Source organism: Drosophila eugracilis, unplaced genomic scaffold (genome assembly GCF_018153835.1).
Source record: "Drosophila eugracilis isolate 14026-0451.02 unplaced genomic scaffold, ASM1815383v1 contig_2155, whole genome shotgun sequence".
Taxonomy (NCBI): Eukaryota; Metazoa; Arthropoda; class Insecta; order Diptera; family Drosophilidae; genus Drosophila; species Drosophila eugracilis.
The window spans coordinates 1213780-1235803 of record NW_024573039.1 but is presented as its reverse complement, the minus strand read 5'-3'; the positions used below and the strand labels follow the sequence as shown (position 1 = coordinate 1235803).

The window sequence follows — 22024 nt, the reverse complement described above, 5'->3', positions numbered from 1 at the left end:
GAATAAAGGGAAACGGAGGAGATAACAAACAAATTGCCAGTGCAATTGCAAACTTGAGATTATCGCCTGCCTTTGGTGGCCGCATTACTCGTACTTAACTTTACTTAACTCCACTTTGGCTTACTTAACTTTACTTTCAAGTGCAGGGAAATTGTTGGCATTGCAATGGCCTGCTTATCGCAGCGGCTGATGCAAAAATAATTCCCATTTGTTGCCCAAGAAACTTTTAATGGCTATAAGATGAACGCCAACGACGTTGACCATAATTAATCTCAAAACTTTACACTTGCCCGAGGCGCAAATTGAATTGTCCCGCATACTCGATTGAAATCTTGCGATAACGATAGACGATCCAATAACCTAAAGCTGCCTGTTATGACACGTTATAAGAAAAGTGATATTCACACTATCGTATCTCGTATGCAGTATAATAGCTATTTATGTTATAATTGGTATAATTATGTTTAACAATACTTCAAAAATTCAGCATCTATATGTTTACTAACATCGTTCAGAAACAGTGATAAGTTCATTCAATTCATAGTCTTTGGTAAACAGCGATGGAAAATAACAACTCCAAAATGATTCAAGTCTTCTGAATTTAATATATATATTGAGAATATATATAGTTGTTACGAATTTCTAAGGTTGTTATTAAACAGTATAACATGATATTATTATAGTTTATTGAATATATCAATGTATGTACTATATATATTCTCTAATATGCTTAGAATCCGGCGACCGGCGAATCGATAACAGATCGATATATTGTCGTATCGGTATATTTAAAATCACAAAATCGAACACAAATTCGAACGCGGTCACACTGAGCACGTGGAAGACGAAGCAGCTAAATATATTAGTTTTATCAAAAACAACGCAATTTGCGATTTAAAAGCTACAACCGATCCCATTATGGAGGTAGAGAACATCAAGGCGGACGCATTCGAACCGGCGAAGAGGGCACCCAAACGCGGGGCCTCTGGAAGCAGCCAGCAGGACGTGGAGATGCAGGTGGACGAGGCAACCGGTATCGAAGGCCAGGTCCTGGGATCCTCCCGTGCATCAGCTCCGCCCAAGGCGAAAAGAGCCAGAAGCGAGCTGCGCAAGGTGTCCGTACCGCCGCATAGATACTCCTCCCTGAAGGAACACTGGATGAAGATCTTTACGCCCGTGGTGGAACATATGAAATTGCAGATCCGCTTCAACATGAAGGCGCGACAGGTGGAGCTTCGTGTTGGTCCGGAGACGCCAGATATTGCCAACCTGCAGCGCGGAGCGGACTTTGTGCGTGCCTTCCTCTGCGGCTTCGAAGTTGACGATGCCCTGGCTTTACTACGATTGGAGGATCTGTTCGTGGAATCTTTTGAAATCAAGGACGTAAAGACACTGCGCGGCGACCACCAGTCGCGTGCCATTGGTCGCCTTGCCGGAAAGGGAGGACGTACCAAGTTTACTATTGAGAACGTGACTAAGACCCGCATCGTGTTAGCAGACAGCAAAATCCACATCCTTGGGAGCTACCAGAACATTCAGCTGGCGCGACGGGCAGTCTGCAATCTGATCCTGGGATCACCGCCCAGCAAGGTCTACGGCAACCTGAGGGCCGTTGCCTCGCGCCTCTCGGAGCGCATGTGATCGTGATTTGAGATTGAGAAGTAGTTGCGTTTTTTTTAGCATTAGCAATAAATAATAAATATAACATGTATTCATACATTTACAATATACACACATAAGCACGGGAATGACGTCGACTAGAGCTGTAGAACTAAATCAAGCTAGAGCTTGGTCAAGATGAGCAGCAGCAGCATAAAGAAGGTGACCGCCGCCAGGACCAGGATGACGCACATCTTGCGATTTTTTCGCTGATACATCTCTGCCTTGTGCAACTGGCGCAATCCCTCAGAGACGCGCGTCTGCGTTTGTTCCACATTGTAGTCGATGCGGTCAAGAACGGTGCCCTGCTCCTGGACCATGTGGCCCAAGTCCTTGAAAATGTCGTTCAGATCGTAAATGGACTTGACTATTTTGGTCACTTCCTGCTCGCGGTGCTGAGCCACCCGCGAGTTCTCCTCTTCGAAAAGAAGCAACTGTTGCTGGGTCATCCGACTGGCAGGAGGTCTCTGGAAGTGATCGTCAATAGCCTGGTCGTCGTCCTCGAACAAGTAACTGTTGCTGCTCTTGCCCTCCGCCGGCGGCTGCAGGAAATTATCAAAAGAGTCAACGAAGTTGTCGGCGTTCTGGTCGCCCAGCTCTACGTTGGTGAAAACGTCGCCAGCGCCACCGTCGTCGAAGTACTTCTGCGAGCGCTCTTCGCGAGAGTTCAACTGTAGTAAGTAGGCGTTTTGGCTGGCCCGGAACTTAACCGTCAGTTCTTGCAGTTGCAGCAAGGCGCAGTGCACCGCGTTGGCGGTCAGGCACTGCTCAACCTTACTACCTACGCCAATGCTGGAACGAACGCACTGGATATGCCGGTGCGTGGATGTAATCAGCTTGGAGACGATCTGGCTGAGCACTTCAATATCGCACTCGTCATCCCGCTGGTCATCGAAGGCGGGTCGAAGAAGGTGGCGGGCATGTAATGAGCCCAACTCGTCTAGCTTGGGTTTGATCCTGGAGTGAAAAAAAAATACAACCAGATTTACGCTTAGCAAATGAACTTGAACTGAAGTTTGGGTTACACACTTGGACATAGTATACTGGGCCTCCTCAAACTTATCCAACCAGGCAGGCGGTGTGCCGTAGTCGTCCTGCAGCTCCAGTCCCTCTTCTGCCTCCCGCACCGAGTGCTTTAGAAGTCGCTCTGCATCGCTACCCCTCTGCAAACCAAAAACATATGCTAAATCAGACCATTTTGGGATTCGTATTTTAGACTTACTCGATCGTCGTAGTGACTCCGGTTCTTGGACGCATTGTTGCGCATGATGACGAACACTTCCGTCAGGTTGCGAGACGTCATCCTGGCTACCTGCTCCTGAATTCTAGGGGATATGAGGTGAGCGAAATCCGCAGAAATTCCAATCAGATTTTTCCCTAATTTAGTTTTGGCACAGCTGTTGCAGTGTGCACGCTGCTTATTTCGTCCAAAATACCGAATAACGCGCATAGGATTTTAATGAATCTACAAAATCGGTCATACTTTGTGCAAATTAATTTCTAATTCAGTTAATGGTGATGTTCTTATCTTCATGGTAAATGTTTGTAAACAGAAAATATATATTACGTATCGAATCATCATATCATAATTTTTAATTTTTCAATTTTGTCAATTACATTTTTATTATTAATTTGTATTTTCAATTAAAATTGTATTTCAAACGTCCAAGCTAAAAATAGAATATAATTTTAAACCTGTTCATATATATTAAAATAATTTAATTAAGTCTGTCATATCCGCAACTCTAACTCTATCCTAATTTACAATAATTTATCCAAGTTTTGACAACACTCATTTTGAAAACTTTTTTTGAAAAAATGCGCCCATTTTGCATTAATGTAAAGTATATCAATAATGTAAAATTAACAGCCGAATCCTATTTATTGGGGATTTTGCTTCTATAAACGATTACGATAGGCAAACAAGTATGACCTTTCTTTGTTGTCACTGTTTGTTGGTATTTTCATACCAGTTGTGGGGCGAAAAGCATAGGGATAAAGTAAACAGACGTCGCATCGGAACGGCTGAAGAAAGACGGCAATTGGAATCGAAACGAATCGTTAGGAAGCGCACACATACTTTACAAAGAAGTTCTGTTTGAAAAAAGGGCTTTACGTTATCCGCATTTGTTTTTGAAAGCCTGCATCAATCCAGAAAGTCGACCATTCACACTGCACTGTGTGCGAGCGAGACCAAGAACAAAAGTGCAATTTTGAATTCCTATCGAACAACGAAAAGTGCAAGTGCGAGCGAATTATTCTCTGAATTTCGTGGGTGTCGTAACTTCATAAGGAGTAACCAAATGAACTGCACAGCAAAGTATAAGAACGGATTATCCTGATCCTGGAACCCCTAGTGTAGTTGTGTGCGTGCTTGCGTGCGTGTGTGCAGTCCGTGTGCCAGTGACGACATTGACCCGCCCCCATCCACCCGCGCCACACCCCCCATCCGCCATCACCCCTTCGCTGGGGAAAATGTGCCATGCCATTGCCGTTGCTGTGGTTGTTTCTAGGCTGAGTTGGGCGGTGGAGCACTAGAAAACGCAAAACCAAGAAAATACCATGTTTAACCGCCAGGCGAGCGGCGGAGCCGGATCCAGTGGCCAGGGTGCAGGCCCAAGTCAGTCAGCTCCTGCAGCATCATCCTCTGGAGGAGGAGGAGGAGCCACTGCATCAGGTTCTGGATCAGCACCCCCACCCAGCCAATCGCCCGATCTCTACCTGCGCCCATTGCCGTGCCTGGACGCCAAGTGGCTGCGCGCCGATCTCATCGCCTCCCTGCGCAACGCCGCTGATGCCGCCGTGCTGTGGAATCACCTGATCCAGGACTGTGAGCTGGTTTCCTCACCCACCGCACCACTCCTGAATGCCTACGGCCAGCTGTCCTACCTGGGCGATGATGGCAAGCACTACTGCGGCGCCCAGCAGCTCAAATGCTCCTGCTGCCAGCCAGAGTACTGCGGTCCGCTCTCTGCCTGCAACTGCGACGGCTGCCGGTCTCTGGACTCGGATACGGCCATCAAGAAGCTTACCACCCAGGCTGCCGCCCAACAGGCGGCCCAGCTTAGTCAGGCCACCGATATGGTCCTCAGCGGCTGGCTCTGGAGTCAACCGCCATCGCAGCAGGCTCGTCTGGATTGCCAACGTTCCATGATCTCCGAGCTTCAGGAGCTCGCCCTGCGCGCTGCTGGCAACTGTCTATCCGCCCAGCACCTTCGCCAGCAACTCTTTGTCTACGAACGCTACTTTGTGGCTTTGAAAAGGGAAAGGGAACGTGAACGCCAGCCAACGACGAATACGCAGGCTGTGGTAAACGCTAGCACCACCATTGCCGCCGCCACAAATGTTGCAGTGGAATCACAACCAGCTGAGCAGTTAGAGCATGGCGCTGTGGGTTTGGCTCGTGTGGCTACAAGGACAGCGCTAAACTTTAGCTTTGCCTTTTTGCGCCGCGCTTGGCGGTCTGGCGAGGATACGGAAATGTGCAGTGAACTGCTTAGTGAGGCGCTAGCTTCTCTGCAAGAGTTGCCAGAGGCCACGCTCTTCGAGGCTGCCGTCGTCTCGTCGCTATGGCTAGAGGTCATGGAGCGATCCATCAAGTTCCTGCGTCTGGTGGCTCTTGGCGATCCGATGGGCGGTCGGTGTACAGCTCCGCTAAATGACCGCCACACGGCACTGTGCCTACTACTGGAGCTGGGAGTGCAGAAGGGCACGCTGGCCGCCACGCTCGAGTGTATTGTTTTGCTGCTGATGCTCTGGGAGAAGGATCGCGCTGGCAACGACAATCGGGATATGCCGCGCAAGACGGGCGCCCCGCTGCAACGTATTCTGCTGCGTTATCAGAAGATTGGAGCCACGTCCAAAGGCGGTGGAATCGGCAGCGGAGAGCCTGCTCCTGTGGCTAGTGCCACCGAGACCTTCCTACGCTTTCTTTCACTGCCCAAAAGCAGTGCGGCCATTGTCGATCTTCGTCGCGCCGCCGTTGTCATCATTTCTCATCTCGATCGCTTGGTGCAGCCACTGATGCCCCGCTGTCTGCTCCGTGGTGGTCACGCTCCCGCCGCTTCGAGCAGTTCAGTGCCACAGCAACGAGTCTACGCCTTGGGATGGCCAACACTCTCTAAGGATCAGCAGGGATTCAACGCTGAACCGACGCTTAGCTGGAGTGGCGAGTCCACGGCAGTGCCGATGCTGAGCTGCCGCTTTCAGGTTAAGCAAGTGGCATGCTGCGAAAGCCAGGTGCTCATCCTTAGTCAGGAAGGCAAGCTGCACACCTGGCGACTGGCCAAACCTGAAGCGGAACCGCTGCCTATGGAGGAGGTTGCCAACGAGGTGTTCATCAGCATCGCTGGTCACTGCGAGGGTCGCCACTTTTTGGCTATCGACAGCAACCGTAAGTTCTATGATTTCCATATGAAATGTTTCTTAAATATAAACTTATTAAATTACTAAATATGTATTCAGATATAATGTATCTATATGTTGTTGTTGCACATGTCTGAGGTATGTCCAAATATTATTTAAAGGCAACTCCAATTTCTGCCTAACGTACCATTCCCTTTTTCTTGGAAAAATGATCTTTAAACAAATGGTTTGTAAACATTTATTTTAAGTTTAGAGTTTCGAAAGCCTAGCCTTCCAATCAATCTTGGTGACTAATTGAATTCAGGCAGTGAAAATGTTATATATTTCTTAGGAAAAGTATAGATTAACTTTACTCATCGTTTTCATATTGATAAGGACTTTTGATCTTCAAAAAGTGTAGCATGCTTTTTAGCGTTAGTGAAGGTTTTGCTTATATCAAAAAACATACTAACTTATGCAGTGGGAAACGAATAAATAATTTTAATTATATACTTAAAACGAATTGCAGATAATGCCTATTCTTGGGGCACTGGCGAAGATCACCGACTGGGCCATGGTGACACCCACGCCCGCGCTGTACCCACCAAAATCGCCGCCTTGGAGCAGCACTGCGTCCAGTCTGTCTACTGCGGCTGCTCCTACAGCGCGGCCATCACTTGCGGCGGAAACCTGCTCACATGGGGTCGCGGTACCTATGCCCGGCTAGGTCACGGAAACAGCGATGACCGCTGTTTGCCCACGCTGGTGGTGGCTCTGGCCGAGCACATGGTGGTGGACGTGGCTCTGGGCAGTGGCGATGCCCATTCGCTGGCCCTCACATCCGAGGGTTTGGTGTTCGCTTGGGGCGATGGTGACTACGGCAAGCTGGGTAATGGCAATTGCAACGGCAGCCTGCAGCCGATTCTTGTCGAATCGCTTCCCCGGGTGCAGCGCGTCTTTGCCGGCTCCCAGTTCTCGGTGGCTTTGAGCAGCGAGGGCCAACTTTACACCTGGGGCAAAGCAACCTGCTTGGGCCACCAGTTAGTGGAACGAAGTGTACAGGGTTGCAGTGTTCCCCGTCTGGTCAGCAGTTTGCAGGTGAGTTATCTCCAACAAATTTGTGATCCTATCTAACACTTTTCTTTCCTTTTAAGCACAAACGCATCGTCAACGTGGCTGTGGGTGTGGCACATTGTCTGGCCCTCTCCAGCAGCGGAGAAGTCTTTGGTTGGGGCCGTAATGATAGCCAACAAATCTGTCCAGCATCTGTGTCCAGCGAACCGTTATTGAGGACACCCATTCTGGTGGCATTACCCACGCTCCCGGCAAGCGGAATCGCTTGCACCAACGCCCAGAGTCTGGTATGGACACAGAGCTCCCATCAAGGTGTACCGCTGCGTGCCCCCTTTGTGATCGACTTGGGAGAGCCTACATTCCGCCTGCTAGACCAGCTATTGGGCATGTGCAGCAGCCAAGACAACCGACAGACTCCTAATCAGGAAAGTGAATGCATCGCCGTTGCCTGCCTCAATCTGATACGCCTGCAGCTGCTGGCTCTCATCGCCAACGGAGTTGAGCCACGGCAGGTGGGCCTAGCCAGTGGCAGTCGTCTCCTCGGTAGTCTCAAGACGCGTGTCCTCGGTTTGGCTGGTGGCAGCCAAGTGCTACGCACAATCCAAGTAGCCGCACAACAAGCACTGCAGGTAAGGTCTTCTAACTATCGAATTCAATAATTTATACTACCAATATATGACTATTATTACAGGACGGGTGGAGTGTCTTACTACCCACAGCAGCGGAGCGTGCCCAGACCCTCACCTCGCTGTTGCCATCGGAACCCGGCCAGGCGTCTTCTGCTGGCCATCGCTTTATGACAGACCTTCTAGTCAGCTCTCTGATGGCCGAGGGCGGTTTGGAGTCGGCGCTGCAGCATGCAATCCGATTGGAAAGCAGCTCCTGCTCGGCGGACTGTGGCGATGGTGTGCATTTGCCTTTGCTCCAACTAATTACACGACTGCTTGGCAACAACGCCGCGCTTTCCCAAACCCAACTGTCGCCTACTCTGGGCAAGCAGCAGGAGAAGGAAGAGGAAGAGCGCGAGCAACAGCACCATGAGCCGAGCACTAGTCCCAGTTTGAGTCTATTGCATCGCTTCCAACGTTTACTACTGGCCCACATACACCAGGCGGAAGCCGAGGAAGAAACCACTGGCGCCGAAGCGTTGTTGCTGCAATACCTACACGTTCTGATCCCTGCCTGCGTCACAACTTTGCAAAAGGCTCATGAGCTAGCAGTGCAGTGTCGGGAGCCGGGTGAACATTCCCTTAGCCATCAGGTAGGCCATCTTGGCCGTGTCCTTCAAGCCGACATTTCCGATGCCCTGTTGCACGAGTTACTGGTAGGTCTGGTGCTCCTTAAACGTGATCGTCCCCAGTGCCTGGGTGGTTTGCGTTGGGCCAGGCTGTTTCTGCCACTACTTCGCGTCCTGGATAGACTCAATCGAGCGCTTGGCGAGGGAGAACTGCGAGATGGTGACGACATGGGTTGGCCCGGCATCATATGTCGAGGTGGACCCAAAGGCGGACCCCCGCCAGCTGACCCTGAAACCCACTATGTGCGCCGAGCGGACATGGAGAATCTGCTGCTAGATGGAAGTCGCTGCATCATCATGGCCGGCTATGTTTGCGATCTGAGTGGTTATAAGTGAGTAAATTAACGTGGACAATCTTACTTGGAATCAATTCTTAAGCATTGCTTTTGGTATTGTCACATTGCAGCTGCGAGTCGGAAACACTACGTAACATTTTAGATTCAGGCTTGGGCAAGGACCTTACGGCAGAGATGAGCAGTCAGGTGCACAGGAGCGCTATGGAACACATTCTCCAGCATCATAAGCTGGGCAAATACATGGCTCAGGCTAACACCGAAGAGAAGGTAAAATATCAAATTAAAAGTTTGATACTTTTTACTAATCTAAATGTTTAATCCATTTTAGTCATCGACGCCTGGACCCAGCCGGCTTACGCACTTTAGCTCGGAATGTGCTCTAGCACAGCTGCTTGGACTAGTTGCCAACCTGATGTGCAGCGGACCAGCCCTGCAGCCAGCGGAACTACAGTGCCGCCAGCTCGACAAGTCAAGCCTGTTGAGCGGTGGCTTGCAGCTTCTTCAACCGAGTAATCCGTTCGACGAGGAGAAGGGCGAGGCACGTAGCAGTCATAGTTGTCACAGCACAGCAGGTAACACACCTACTGAGATGCCGCCCCCATTGCCGCTGCAACAGCAACTCGCTCCGGGACGAGGAAAATCCCAACTGCAACAGCGGGCAGATGCTTTTATCAGCGGCTTGGCAGAAGCGCGGCTTTCCGAGCCACCCGTGGCTGCTTGGTTGGCGCTAACTGAGCGCTACTGTAAAGCGCACAACTTGATGTGGCACCAGGAGTTCGCCACAGAACATCCCGTCCAAGAGCTGGAGCGCTTGCTAAGCGCCGTGCTCATCCGGCACCAGTATCTCGGCGGTCTGGTGCTAAACGCTTTAGAAACAGAAACACCACCGCCAAGACAACTCGGCGAAATTATTCGTCTGGTGCACCAAGCGAAGTGGTCCGTCGTTCGCACAAGGCAGCAGCTAAACCGCAGCTACAAGGAGGTTTGTGCCCCAATCCTGGAGCGCCTACGATTCCTGCTCTATGAGGTGCGCCCGGCTATTAGTCCTCAGCAGCGTGGATTACGACGTTTACCGATTCTGCAGCGACCACCTCGCTTCCGAATGCTGGTGCGTCGGCTTCTCCAGGAGTTACGCTCTTCGCGGCAGCCTGCCAAACCCGAGGATCTCGTCAATGCCACAATTCAGCAGGAGCAAGAAAAAAAGCCGCAGGCTATGCCCAAACAGGAGCTAGAGGAGCAAGAGGAGGAGGAATCGCTTCTGCGTCGGCTAAATGAACGCCAGATCCATGGAGAAGGAGAGTTGGATCCGGGACTCATGCAGGACATTGTGGACTTTGCTCTGCAGGACAGCTGTGATGTAGAAACGGCACGTCGAGCCATGTACTGCCAGATGCAGCGATACCAGCTAAGGCTAGCTGGTCTGCAACTTGTCCAGCAATTGCTTGAACTGCATGGACTGTTGGACGCTGCTCAGTACAGCCTACTAAATGGTTTTCTCGGACTGCATTTAAAATCCACATCCACTGGAGGAGGATCTGCTGGATCAGGGAGCTCTCTGCATGTTCTTGGCCAGCTGAACATGATAAGTGCCTATCAGAAGGCGAGGTTACTGCTGGCACAAGCCCGCGTCCTTGACTGGGCGGTCCGAGAGCTACGCCGGCTAGTAAACCAAGAACAGCAGGGTCACGCCCGCGGCAAGGACAGCACTAATCTGGGCACTTATGTACTGTTGAAGCGCCTGCCACGTGCCCGTTTTCTTCTGAGTGTATTCGGGTTATTGGCCAAAGAGCTTGGCCCTAACGAGTTGGGTCTTCTCATCAACTCCGGCCTGCTAGGCACCGTTCTCGGACTGCTGGCGCAAACTGGCGGTGAGGGCGCGACCGGCGGTCAAGTGCACGGCGAATTGAGTATCCTCTACGAAGACAGCGTCCTAAAGCAGAAGTCTAGTAAGGCGCAGCTTAGTGGTCCCGATCTAGCAAAGTTGATGAAGATCGGCACCAGGATCGTAAGGGGAGCGGACTGGAAGTGGGGTGATCAGGATGGCAATCCACCCGGCGAGGGGCGCATCATTAGTGAAGTGGGCGAGGACGGGTAAGTTTTGTGACTAATCCCTGCTCCTGATTCTGCAACTATAATTACGTTCTTTTTCCAGATGGGTTCGTGTGGAATGGTACACGGGAGCCACTAACTCTTATCGTATGGGTAAAGAGGGCCAATACGATCTTCAGTTGGCTGACAGTGCTCTTAATGTTGCCTCACCCACGGAACCTGAACGGGAGGATGTCTCTGGTAGCGAAGCTTCTCCCAGCAGTGATTCGCACCCATCGAAATTGCTCCGGCACTGTGCCGCCAAGCTTCTTCAGATCTTGGCCGTAGGAAGCGGTCTGCATGGCGCTCAACTAGATAAGCATGCCCTTCGTGGTATGACTAGTATGTTCCGGGCCATTATCTACCCGAAGCCATCGATGTCCAACATCTCTCATTCGTTGGGATGGCTGAACCTGGGCTTTATCCGTGCCATATCTGGTGAGTATCTTCAATACCAAGATTCAATATGCGGACATATTTCAGGAATAATCTAAATATATTTACTTCTTTAGGTGATTGCCCACGACTTTGCCTGGAGCTAAGTACACCTGGCTGGTTGAGTCACTACTTGTCCCTGCTGGAACAGCCAGCTGGCAATGAGGCGGGCGTCTACCGGCAGCTTCACTGCCTGCGCCTACTGCAGTTCATCCTGGCGCAGTGGGGCACCGAGGAGGAGCCACGCATGCCCGCCTTGGTCCATCAACTGTTCGCCACGCTGGGACGAATTGCGCTTCACTGTCCGGGTGATGTCAGTCTTCTACCCACGGCCGAGGGCAAAGCACGCGTTCTGCTGACCGCCTCCCATTCGGGTAGCGTAGCTGAGGAGCTGGTGGCACTACTTCGCCGCCTGCACACTCTGCCGTCCTGGAACCCAGTCATCAACTCCTTCTTGGCGCAGAAACTTTGCGTAGCCGCTGAACTGCTGGCCGAGCAATCACCACATTCAACGCCGCTGGACAAAGAACAGGTATTTGTGCTAGGTGTACTAGGTGCCATGGGAGGACACGATCTACGACCACGCGTGGGCCTCCATTGTTTTCACGAGGGTAGCCAAATGGTTATCGCTAGCTTTACGCCAAAAGGTCGGTGTCTTTTAGCGCCCGGAGGTGTCGGATCTGGCATGGGATTCGTAAAGGTGCAACTGCCGGCTGTGATGCCCCATCTGGATCACAGTGTATTTAGTCTGAGCCGCTTGCCTATGAATGAAATGCTGCTAAATGCTTGGACGGTGCTGCTTTACGGGCCAGCACCAGAACTTCGAGAGCTCCCGAGCAACTCGGATGGTCGCCTGGACTTGGCCCTGCTTCGAGCCCAGCAGCTGCAAATGGCGGTGCTGCATACGAACGGGGTTTTATACCGCCATCAAGTCGCTTTGCGTCGCATCCTTAAGCAACGAGCTCCAGGCAGCATTTATGCATCTCCTGAAGAACCAGACCGAAGCGATCCGGAGTCGCAGCAGACAGGAGAACAGGACCAGGAGCAGCAGATGTCCGCAGGAAGTGGCCAGGAGGCCCAGCTCTTGATACAGTGCATCCTTTTGCGAGCCACCCAGGCATCTCCAGTGAAGGCCTGTTATAGCTACATGGATCTAGCCACAGCGGCCCTTAATTGCATTCAATCTCTGGCCACTCAGGCTCACCAGGAATTGAGCGAGGGTGGCGGCGTACCTCCAAACACCCATGCCCTGTCCACACTCCCTCAGCCGACAATGGTGCATGGAGTGCCTGTCTATAATGTGGCTAAGAAGGAGCAGAAGCCGACGGAGCAAGCGGAGCCCAAGGTTAAGTGGCCAACCGATGCCCAGCTAATCGGACAGATTATGGAGATGGGATTCACCCGTCGCACCGTAGAATTGGCTCTCAAACAACTATCGCTGCAAGCGGAGATCATGCCCACTCCTGAACAGATAGTGCAGTGGATTCTAGAGCATCCGGACGTGTGTGCCAATACCATCGAAGAGGACACGCTGCCACTGCCATCTTTGACTGCGCCGCATGATCCAGAGGCGGATTCGGACAATGAGTGTCCCAGTTCGAATTCAACAACCTCGTCCTCCTCCTCAGATACAGTTGAGGGCCAACCGGTGGCCAACAGTGAGACTCCTTCGTTCGTGAAATTCGAATCTCGCAAGGATTTCCTGAATGTTGATCTCTACGCCTTGTACGTGCGAGGACTGGTTCGCCCAGGAATGACGGTGCGCTGCTGTCGGGACTTTGAGGAGATCAAGCAAGGTGATATGGGAACCGTACTCATCGTGGACACTGAGGGACTTCACGATCTGAACGTTCAAGTCGACTGGCGCAACCATGGAAGTACCTACTGGGTTTGCTTCGTTCACATCGAACTGGTGGAAACGTCGATGGGCCAGCACCAACCGCGTCCTCCGCCCATTGCAGTGGGTGCACGTGTAAGGCTGCGCAACTCCTCGCTCCGATACGGAATGCTCTGCCAAGTGCGTCTGGGCAGGAGCCAGGGATCAGCGGCCATAGGAGTAGTGAGCTCAGTGCGCAGCAAACAACTCACTGTGGACTTTCCGGATATGCCAGCATGGCAAGGTCACATCAATGAGGTGGAATTGGTGGCCCCAGTGCCCACCTCAATTGCTCCCTTAAGTGATTCCACCAACCAGGTAGTGCCCACCGATCTCATCGAGGACTGGTCGCGTTGCATTCGTTCCCTGACCGTGAGTTCCAATGAGGCGGCTGCCAAGCATCTGCTGAACGGCAGCAACCTGCCATGGCAAAGCTGCTCCAGCGGCCCTTGTCGCCATTGGATCCGACTAGAGCTGCACGATCGAATCCTTGTCCACAGCCTCTCATTAAAAGTTAGTCCAGAGGATCACTCGCACATGCCGTCGCTGCTGGAGATCCGTGTGGGGGAGTGCGTTGACAGCCTGAAGGAGTACACCTGGATCCCTGTGCCGGCTGGTGCGAGCCGAGTGCTATTAATGCAGCAGGTGCCCACGTACTATCCGTGGGTGGAAATAGTGGTCAAGCAGTGCCAAAACAACGGCATACAGTGTAAGATTCACGGCATCAAGTTCGTAGGACGACGCCAGCAACCAGATCTGCAGCACATTCTGGCAAACGCCCAGTTCCTGGCCAGCGAATACAGTGCCGGAGTGGGCCCTGGATCGGCAACAGGAGCTGGAGCGGTTAGCACATCCCTTGGAGAAGTAGGAGCGGCACCAGAGCAAGATCGTCCCTGCACCGTTATGGTATGGGGCCTAAACGATAAGGAGCAGCTGGGCGGCCTCAAGGGCTCCAAGGTTAAGGTTCCGACATTCTCGCAAACCATCAGTCGTCTGCGTCCCATTCACATCGCTGGTGGATCCAAAAGCTTGTTCATTGTGAGTCAGGACGGAAAGGTCTATGCATGCGGCGAAGGAACCAACGGACGTCTTGGTCTCGGAGTGACCCACAATGTGCCACTGCCTCATCAGCTGCCCGTGTTGCATCAGTATGTCGTTAAAAAGGTGGCCGTGCACTCCGGCGGCAAGCATGCACTCGCTCTTACGCTTGATGGCAAGGTATTCTCCTGGGGCGAAGGCGAGGATGGTAAACTTGGCCATGGTAACCGAACAACGCTGGACAAACCACGACTGGTGGAAGCGCTGAGAGCCAAGAAGATCCGCGATGTGGCATGTGGCTCATCTCACTCGGCGGCCATTAGCAGTCAGGGTGAGCTCTACACCTGGGGACTGGGAGAGTACGGACGTTTGGGCCATGGAGACAATGCCACCCAACTGAAGCCCAAGTTGGTGGCAGCATTGGCTGGAAGAAGAGTCATTCAAGTAGCCTGCGGAAGTCGGGATGCTCAAACCCTTGCCTTGACAGAAGACGGAGCCGTCTTCTCATGGGGTGACGGAGATTTCGGCAAACTAGGACGCGGCGGCAGTGAAGGCTCTGACACTCCACACGAAATCGAACGGCTCTCGGTGATCGGAGTGGTGCAGATCGAGTGTGGCGCCCAGTTTAGCTTGGCTCTTACGCGAGCCGGCGAAGTGTGGACCTGGGGCAAAGGTGATTACTACCGCTTGGGCCATGGCGGTGATCAACACGTGCGCAAACCTCAGCCCATCGGAGGACTTCAGGGCCGTCGGGTCATCCATGTGGCCGTAGGTGCACTGCACTGTCTAGCTGTCACGGATGCTGGTCAGGTGTACGCCTGGGGAGACAACGATCATGGGCAGCAGGGCAGTGGCAACACGTCAGTGAATAAGAAGCCGGCTTTGGTCATCGGATTGGATGCGGTGTTTGTGAATCGGGTGGCCTGTGGGAGTTCGCACTCCATCGCCTGGGGACTGCCGAATGCATCCTTGGATGAGGAAAAGCGAGGACCAGTGCCCTTTGGCAGCACGCGGGATCCCTTGGGAGGAAGCAGCCTGGGCATATATGAAGCGGAAACGGTGCAGACCCTGAAGCAGGAGAGCAAGCCCATGAATCAATCTAGCTTAAGCGAGAGCCTGGCCTTGGAGACACCAGCTGCCAGACAGGCGGCTTTGGGTCACGTGCTCCGTGCCATGAGCATCCTGCAGGCACGACAGCTCATCGTGGCCGCACTCACCAGCCACAGCAAGGTGAACTACAAGGAGCGCGGTGTGGCCGGTTCCGAGGAAGAGCAACTTGCTGGTGGAACCATGATGGGAGCACCTATGCAACTGGCGGAAACGATTGCCCAGGGAGGTGGAGAGGCGCCGGCCGATGCCACAGATGCCGCTCTGCAGGAGCACAGTCCCGAGGCTGCCATAGATTTGATGACTGGAGGAGTTTCCAGTGGGGCCGCTACACTGCCACCACTTACCGCTGGCCCACTGAGCGCCTTTCAGAGCTTAACCGGATCCCTGTCAATGTCGGGGTCGCTTTCCAGTAGTGCCTTGCCCCAGCACAAGCAATCCCGTATGTCGGCCAGCGCAATGTCCGTAATGGCCGCCACAATGACGCAACAGGAGGAGATACTATCCCACATTGGGCAGTGCCATGGTCTGGATGACTTCGGTGGATTGCTGGGTGAACCAGAGGCAAAGAGCCTGGTGGAGCTGCTTAAACTGGCTGTGTGCGGACGATGCGGTCCTCCGAGCACCGCTCAGACCATCGGCGACACTCTAATCTCCTTGGGAGCTGGATCACCGCCGGTGGCAGCGATGCTCCTTGAGACATGCATTACGGAACTGGAAGATCTTTGCACCTCACGCCACTGCCTGGGTAAGTTGCCCAAACCAGTTATGCAGGAGAGCAGTCACCCGTACGTGGATAACGTAAACGTGACCGGAGTTGTCCGGATCCCCGGTGCGGAAATGCTGCGCCTGGAGTTTGACAGCCAGTGCAGCACTGAGAAGCGTAACGATCCACTGGTGATCATGGACGGCACTGGTCGGGTGCTGGCCATGCGTTCCGGCCGTGAGTTTTCCCATTGGGCTCCGGAGATTCGCGTGCCAGGCGATGAGCTGCGCTGGAAGTTCTCCTCGGATAGTTCGGTGAATGGATGGGGTTGGCGTTTCTGGGTACATGCCATTATGCCGGCGGCCACGCTCTGCGAAAGTGGATCGGATCGGGCGGTGCTCTCGCAACCGTCGATGGCGCTGGTCATGTCATTGTTAGATTCCCGGCTCGCTCCTCGACAACCAAGTGTTCTACTTCGTTTGGCCTCCGCCCTGGCAGCTTGCTCTCAACTGGGAGTCCTTACTACCGCCCAGAGGATATGGTCTCTGCGCAAATTGCATGCTGTTCTCCTGCTGGAACAGGCTCCCCGTCCACAGGATCCATCGCTGTCCGCACTGCTCAAGCCATTAATACCGGAGCTATTGCGCCAGTACGAATATGAGGAGCCACAGGTGCGCGGTGGCATCCATCTGATGCATTCGGATTACTTCAAAACTCTGGCTGCCCTGGCCTGCGATATGCAGCTGGATGCCACGCTGCCCGCTACTTCATCATCCTCTACGGCAGCTACGGGTTCCACCTCATCGACCGGGGACGTGCACAAGTGGGCCTGGTTCAAGCGCTACTGTATCGCCGTTAGAGTGGCCCAATCCCTTATTCGGCGTACAGAGCTGCCTCGAGCATTTTGCCTGGAGGTGCGCAAGAAATTCTGCGAAATGCTACCCACTGTAACCTCGAATCCCAATCCCGGTGGTCATTCGCCTGGAGCCTCCATGTTAAACTCCACAACCTCACTGTCGTCCAGCACGGCTAGCAATGTGTCCCCACCGCCTATCAGCGAACACCAGGATGTGCACTGCCATGCCCACCAATTGGACTCCACCAGCACATTACTCCACGAGGATCACACCATGTTTCAAGCGCCTCACGACGCCCAACTGCTGCAGTGGCTCAACCGGAGACCCGATGACTGGGCCCTTAGTTGGGGTGGAGCTAGCACCATTTACGGATGGGGTCACAACCACCGTGGGCAGCTTGGCGGCTTGGAAGGTAGCCGGATCAAGACGCCTACGCCCTGCGAGGCGCTCAGCCTGCTTCGTCCTGTTCAGTTGGCCGGCGGAGAGCAATCCCTGTTCGCCGTAACGCCCGATGGCAAGCTTTTTGCCACGGGATACGGATCCGGAGGAAGACTGGGCGTCGGAGGAAGTGATAGCTGGGCCATTCCCACCCTATTGGGATCCCTGCAGCATGTGTTTGTCAAGAAGGTAGCCGTGAACTCTGGTGGAAAGCACTGCCTGGCGTTGACTACCGAAGGTGAAGTATACGCCTGGGGCGAGGGTGAAGACGGAAAGCTAGGCCACGGAAACAGGATGAGCTACGATCGGCCGAAATTGGTAGAACATCTCACCGGGATGAGCGTGGCGGATATCGCCTGTGGCAGTGCCCACTCAGCGGCGATTACGGCCAGTGGTCATGTCCTCACCTGGGGCAAGGGACGCTATGGCAGACTTGGACATGGCGACTCCGAGGACCAGCTGCGACCTAAGTTGGTGGAAGCCCTGCTTGGATACCGAGCCATCGACATCGCATGCGGCTCTGGAGATGCTCAGACGCTGTGCATAACAGACGACGACAACGTGTGGAGTTGGGGCGATGGCGACTATGGTAAACTGGGACGTGGAGGAAGCGACGGCTGCAAGCTGCCGTACAAGATCGAGAGTCTAGCTGGACTGGGAGTGGTTAAAGTTGAGTGCGGTTCGCAGTTCTCGGTGGCTCTTACGAAATCTGGTGCAGTGTACACCTGGGGCAAGGGTGACTTCCATCGACTGGGCCACGGATCCGTGGATCATGTCCGCCGGCCCAAGAAGGTGGCCGCTTTGCAGGGCAAGAAGATCATTTCCATCGCCACTGGCTCACTGCATTGCGTTGCCTGCAGTGATTCCGGCGAGGTGTACACCTGGGGCGACAACGACGAGGGACAGCTGGGAGACAACACCGTCACAGCCATCCAGCGGCCGCGCCTGGTGTCCGCTCTCGAGGGCAAGCATATTGTGAAGGTAACCTGCGGATCTGCCCATACCCTGGCCCTATCAACATCGCAGCTAAGCGAGCGACTTCGTCCGCTGCCAAATCCTCCGCTGGAGTATGACCTTGTACGGGATCTGGCACCGGAAGCACTGCATGCCCGCCTCATTCTACTCCATCACTTCTCGGAGCTAGTATGTCCCTGCCTGGCCATGCTGCCTATTTCGGGCGACTTGAGCCTGGGCGCATTGAAGGATGTTCTCGTGTACAACATTAAGGAGGCGGCCTTCCGGAAAGTCATCCAAACGACGATGGTGCGAGACAAGCAGCATGGACCTGTCATCGAACTGAACCGCATCCAGGTGAAGAGGTCACGCAGTCGATGCAATGGTCTGGCCGGCGTCGATGGGATGAAGAGCGTCTTCGGCCAGATGGTGCAGAAGCTGCCGCTGCTCACCCAAGAAGCGCTGGCTCTACCCCACCGAGTCTGGAAGGTCAAGTTTGTTGGTGAGAGTGTGGACGACTGTGGCGGCGGCTACAGCGAGTCGATCGCCGAGATGTGCGATGAGCTGCAGAATGGCAGCGTACCGCTCCTGATAAGCACGCCCAATGGACGCGGCGAGGCAGGCGCCAACCGTGACTGCTTCCTGCTGGACCCCACCCTGTCCTCGGTGCTACAGATGAACATGTTCCGCTTTCTGGGTGTGCTCATGGGCATCGCCGTACGCACCGGATCGCCGCTGAGTATCAAGTGAGTACCATTGAAGCGTAACCTTGGTTATGACACCTAAACCATTGTCTTCTAACTTTCTAGTTTGGCGGAGCCTGTCTGGCGACAGCTGACCGGCGAGGTCTTGCGACCCACAGATCTCACCGAGGTGGACCGCGACTATGTGGCCGGGCTGCTCTGTATCCGTAACATGGACGACGATCCCAAACTGTTCAATACACTTGAGCTGCCTTTCTCAACGTCCTCGGCCCGTGGCCACGAGGTGCCGCTGTCCACACGCTATACGCACATCTCGCCCAGAAACCGGGCGGAATACGTCCGCCTGGCCCTCGGATTCCGTCTGCACGAGTTCGATGAGCAAGTAAAGGCGGTACGGGACGGCATGTCCAAGGTGATTCCAGTGCCTTTGCTTTCGCTTTTCTCCGCCGCGGAGTTGCAGGCGATGGTCTGCGGTTCTCCGGATATCCCACTGGGGCTGCTTAAGTCGGTGGCCACATACAAGGGCTTCGACCCGAGCTCAGCCCTGGTCACCTGGTTCTGGGAGGTGATGGAGGAGTTCACGAATCAGGTGGGTTCATCTATACATTCAACAAAATATATAAAATCCGTTCTTACTATCATCTTATCTTATAATTTCCAGGAGCGCTCTCTGTTCCTGCGCTTCGTCTGGGGTCGCACTCGATTGCCGCGCACCATTGCCGACTTCCGGGGCCGTGACTTTGTGCTGCAAGTGCTCGAGAAGAATCCGCCAGACCATTTCCTGCCCGAGAGCTATACCTGCTTCTTTCTACTCAAGATGCCCCGCTACTCGTGCAAGGTAAGGCAGTAAACGATGCAGCTAATGCAGGATTAAAATGATACCAAAACCTATTGCTTTCAGGTCGTACTTCTGGAGAAGCTCAAGTATGCCATACACTTCTGCAAGAGCATCGACACGGACGAGTATGCACGTGTGGCCATGGGCGAACCCACCGAGGCAACCGGCAGCGAGGACAACAGCGACCTAGAGTCGGTGGCAAGCCACGATGGTTAAGCACCCACTGTCCATCCAGACCAAACTCGCCCAAACCGCCTGACCTGATAACCGAAAACCGAAAACCGAAAACAAAAACCGAACAAATAAGCAAGTGTCTATCGAAGACCTTGGTAAACTGGAGAATCTCCCAACAGTTTAGGATCCTCACCCACTAGGACACACGAAGCCTTCAAGTTAAACCCACTCACGCGACACGTACACATATATACACGTATAGATATATATTTTAAATTAGCACTTGAATCTGAGAGAGATGACGAACGAGAAGAAGAAGAAGGAGGAATGTGGCTAGCGATGAAGGGAAGGTGAAGAGAGAGAGACAGATAGACGGCGAGAGACGATCGGCTGATCGCGTAATGAAACCAAAAAGCAAAGCGTTAAAGTTATTTCCATATTATATTATATATATACATATAAATTTAAATATAAATGTTAGTTGAAGTCCACTCATAATTATACACAAGGCTTAAACGTTAGACGCAAACCAAACCATTCCCATCCAACCCGAGTCCGAACCCTGCCCAAAACAGTTAATAAGCTAATTGATATTAATAACCCTAAACAAAAAAAAAAAAAACGAAACACAAAAGGGCTAAATCCGTTTCTAATGATGATCTATTCAAAAGTTAGATGCGCCCTCCAGGCGCCGCAAAGAAAACTCTATCTGAAATAAACTGAAAGCTAAATAAAAATACCAAGAAAACCAATTCGTACTATCGGTTTTATAGGCCTGACTTAACTAACTTAGAGTAATACGAATTAAGGATAATTATGGTTTATCTTTTTCTTCGTTTTTATTTAAAACTTAAAATTTTGCAGATTCCAAAAAGTCTGGGCCTTGTGAGGATATCTTAGTCGCTCGCCGCTTACTTCTTGTCGCTGGTGAAGTACAGGCCGGAGGCAAAGCCATCGCTAAAGGCGCTATATTCCGCCCGTTCCTCCGGCTTGACACTAGCCTGTTCCTCCGGCTGCCCCGAGGCGTTTTCCTGACTACTTCCAGAGGCTGCAAAGGAGCGCGGAGTGGTGCGGCGTTTCAACGGCGACTCTTCGCTGTTCTCGTAATCCTGGCCGTCGTCGCGCTCGTCCTCTTCTAGCTCATCGGTAGAGACTCGAACTGTCTGAGCCGGAACATCGGCGGCGGTACCGCTAGTGCTGACCGCTGCGTTACCTAGCACAGCCCCAACGACACCTCGCAGAACCCGATAAAAGGCGTCGTGCACTTGACCCATCACTTGACTGACCGGACGCACATGATCCGCCTCGTTCTGCATGTACTGGTGGTACTGTTGGGGCGGCTGCATATGCTCTCTTCGCGCCCTGCTAATGTGGCTGCTATGCTTCACGGCTCCTTCAGTTCGTCGCGGACGCTCCTCGCAAGGACACTTGCGACGCGGAGCAGACCCAGCTCCACCGGTTGCGGGTGGCGAAGGTGGCGGCGGGGGATCGTCGCGGCAGCCCTCATCATCTTGGGCAGCCGACCGTCGTTGCTGCTCGCGATCGTACTCGGTCATCGCTCGCTCAGCTCGTTCCCGACAGGTGGAGCAATCGGGGTCCACTTCATAGACGCCAATATCACTATTGACTGACGGATTCTGGTCCGCATCGCAGCTGCACTTGCCGTTGCCCAATTCGCTTGACTTTCCAGATCCACGGCGCATCCGGTAAAGGATAAAGAGCAGGGCCACTGTGGCGTACGTGGCCTTAGCCACCTGGAGGAAAGGAGGAACGGAAGTAGTTTTAACGATTAAAAGCAAGTTAAGCTATATCTGTATAGTTATATATTCCATCTATCGAAGATGGAATCACGAGTTATGATCCGTAGTATCATAAAGTATCACAAATGCAACCGGCTTTAAAAGTATTTAAAAAACAATCTTACGTTAGCACGCCCATTGATGGTTGTCCCATTGAAGTACTTCTTGAAGCCTTCTGCCATCTTTTAGTCGTTGGGAGCTTGGAATCTGGAATTTAGGATCTGGTATTGAGTCTGGGTGCGAGGTGTTTTTGTTAAGTCTCCGGACAAGGGCCTGAATGAAAGGGAATGAAAGTACTAGAAGTCAATGTCTACGCCTGCTTGAAAAACAAAAAATCTCT

General features: G+C 52.9%; 4 protein-coding genes across 4 annotated transcripts; 2 read left to right on the top strand and 2 right to left on the bottom strand.

Moving 5' to 3' along the window:
• Positions 1 to 812: 812 nt before the first annotated feature.
• LOC108105107 (RNA-binding protein pno1) lies at positions 813 to 1711 on the top strand. The gene has a single exon (XM_017211541.1). It carries the CDS (start codon positions 919 to 921, stop codon positions 1639 to 1641), a length of 723 nt encoding a protein of 240 aa, XP_017067030.1. The 5' UTR covers positions 813 to 918; the 3' UTR covers positions 1642 to 1711.
• On the bottom strand, positions 1690 to 3094 carry LOC108105106 (syntaxin-16). Its single transcript, XM_017211540.2, has 3 exons — positions 2882 to 3094; positions 2689 to 2822; positions 1690 to 2616 (listed from the first exon to the last, which is right to left on the bottom strand). Exons 1-3 carry the CDS (start codon positions 2960 to 2962, stop codon positions 1782 to 1784), a joined length of 1050 nt encoding a protein of 349 aa, XP_017067029.1. The 5' UTR covers positions 2963 to 3094; the 3' UTR covers positions 1690 to 1781.
• A 536-nt stretch (positions 3095 to 3630) lies between these two features.
• LOC108105027 (probable E3 ubiquitin-protein ligase HERC2) lies at positions 3631 to 20637 on the top strand. The gene is made up of 11 exons (XM_017211424.2): positions 3631 to 6052; positions 6533 to 7101; positions 7158 to 7706; positions 7769 to 8706; positions 8781 to 8937; positions 8999 to 10761; positions 10823 to 11196; positions 11271 to 18915; positions 18979 to 19462; positions 19535 to 19711; positions 19775 to 20637. Exons 1-11 carry the CDS (start codon positions 4222 to 4224, stop codon positions 19925 to 19927), a joined length of 14640 nt encoding a protein of 4879 aa, XP_017066913.1. The 5' UTR covers positions 3631 to 4221; the 3' UTR covers positions 19928 to 20637.
• A 51-nt stretch (positions 20638 to 20688) lies between these two features.
• On the bottom strand, positions 20689 to 21952 carry LOC108105028. The gene is made up of 2 exons (XM_017211425.1): positions 21810 to 21952; positions 20689 to 21639 (listed from the first exon to the last, which is right to left on the bottom strand). Exons 1-2 carry the CDS (start codon positions 21864 to 21866, stop codon positions 20797 to 20799), a joined length of 900 nt encoding a protein of 299 aa, XP_017066914.1. The 5' UTR covers positions 21867 to 21952; the 3' UTR covers positions 20689 to 20796.
• Positions 21953 to 22024: the final 72 nt, after the last annotated feature.

Excerpts from the sequence above, each read along its gene's own strand:
- LOC108105027 (XM_017211424.2), top strand. The coding sequence starts at position 4,222 with ATGTTTAACCGCCAGGCGAGCGGCGGAGCCGGATCCAGTGGCCAGGGT. Across the intron at positions 10,762-10,822 it reads AGTGAAGTGGGCGAGGACGG|ATGGGTTCGTGTGGAATGGT; the intron begins GTAAGTTTTGTG and ends TTCTTTTTCCAG. Across the intron at positions 18,916-18,978 it reads GGATCGCCGCTGAGTATCAA|TTTGGCGGAGCCTGTCTGGC; the intron begins GTGAGTACCATT and ends CTAACTTTCTAG.
- LOC108105106 (XM_017211540.2), bottom strand. The coding sequence starts at position 2,962 with ATGACGTCTCGCAACCTGACGGAAGTGTTCGTCATCATGCGCAACAAT. Across the intron at positions 2,823-2,881 it reads GGAGTCACTACGACGATCGA|AGGGGTAGCGATGCAGAGCG; the intron begins GTAAGTCTAAAA and ends TTTGGTTTGCAG. Across the intron at positions 2,617-2,688 it reads GCCCAGTATACTATGTCCAA|GATCAAACCCAAGCTAGACG; the intron begins GTGTGTAACCCA and ends TTTTCACTCCAG.
- LOC108105107 (XM_017211541.1), top strand. The coding sequence starts at position 919 with ATGGAGGTAGAGAACATCAAGGCGGACGCATTCGAACCGGCGAAGAGG.
- LOC108105028 (XM_017211425.1), bottom strand. The coding sequence starts at position 21,866 with ATGGCAGAAGGCTTCAAGAAGTACTTCAATGGGACAACCATCAATGGG. Across the intron at positions 21,640-21,809 it reads CCATCAATGGGCGTGCTAAC|GTGGCTAAGGCCACGTACGC; the intron begins GTAAGATTGTTT and ends CCTTTCCTCCAG.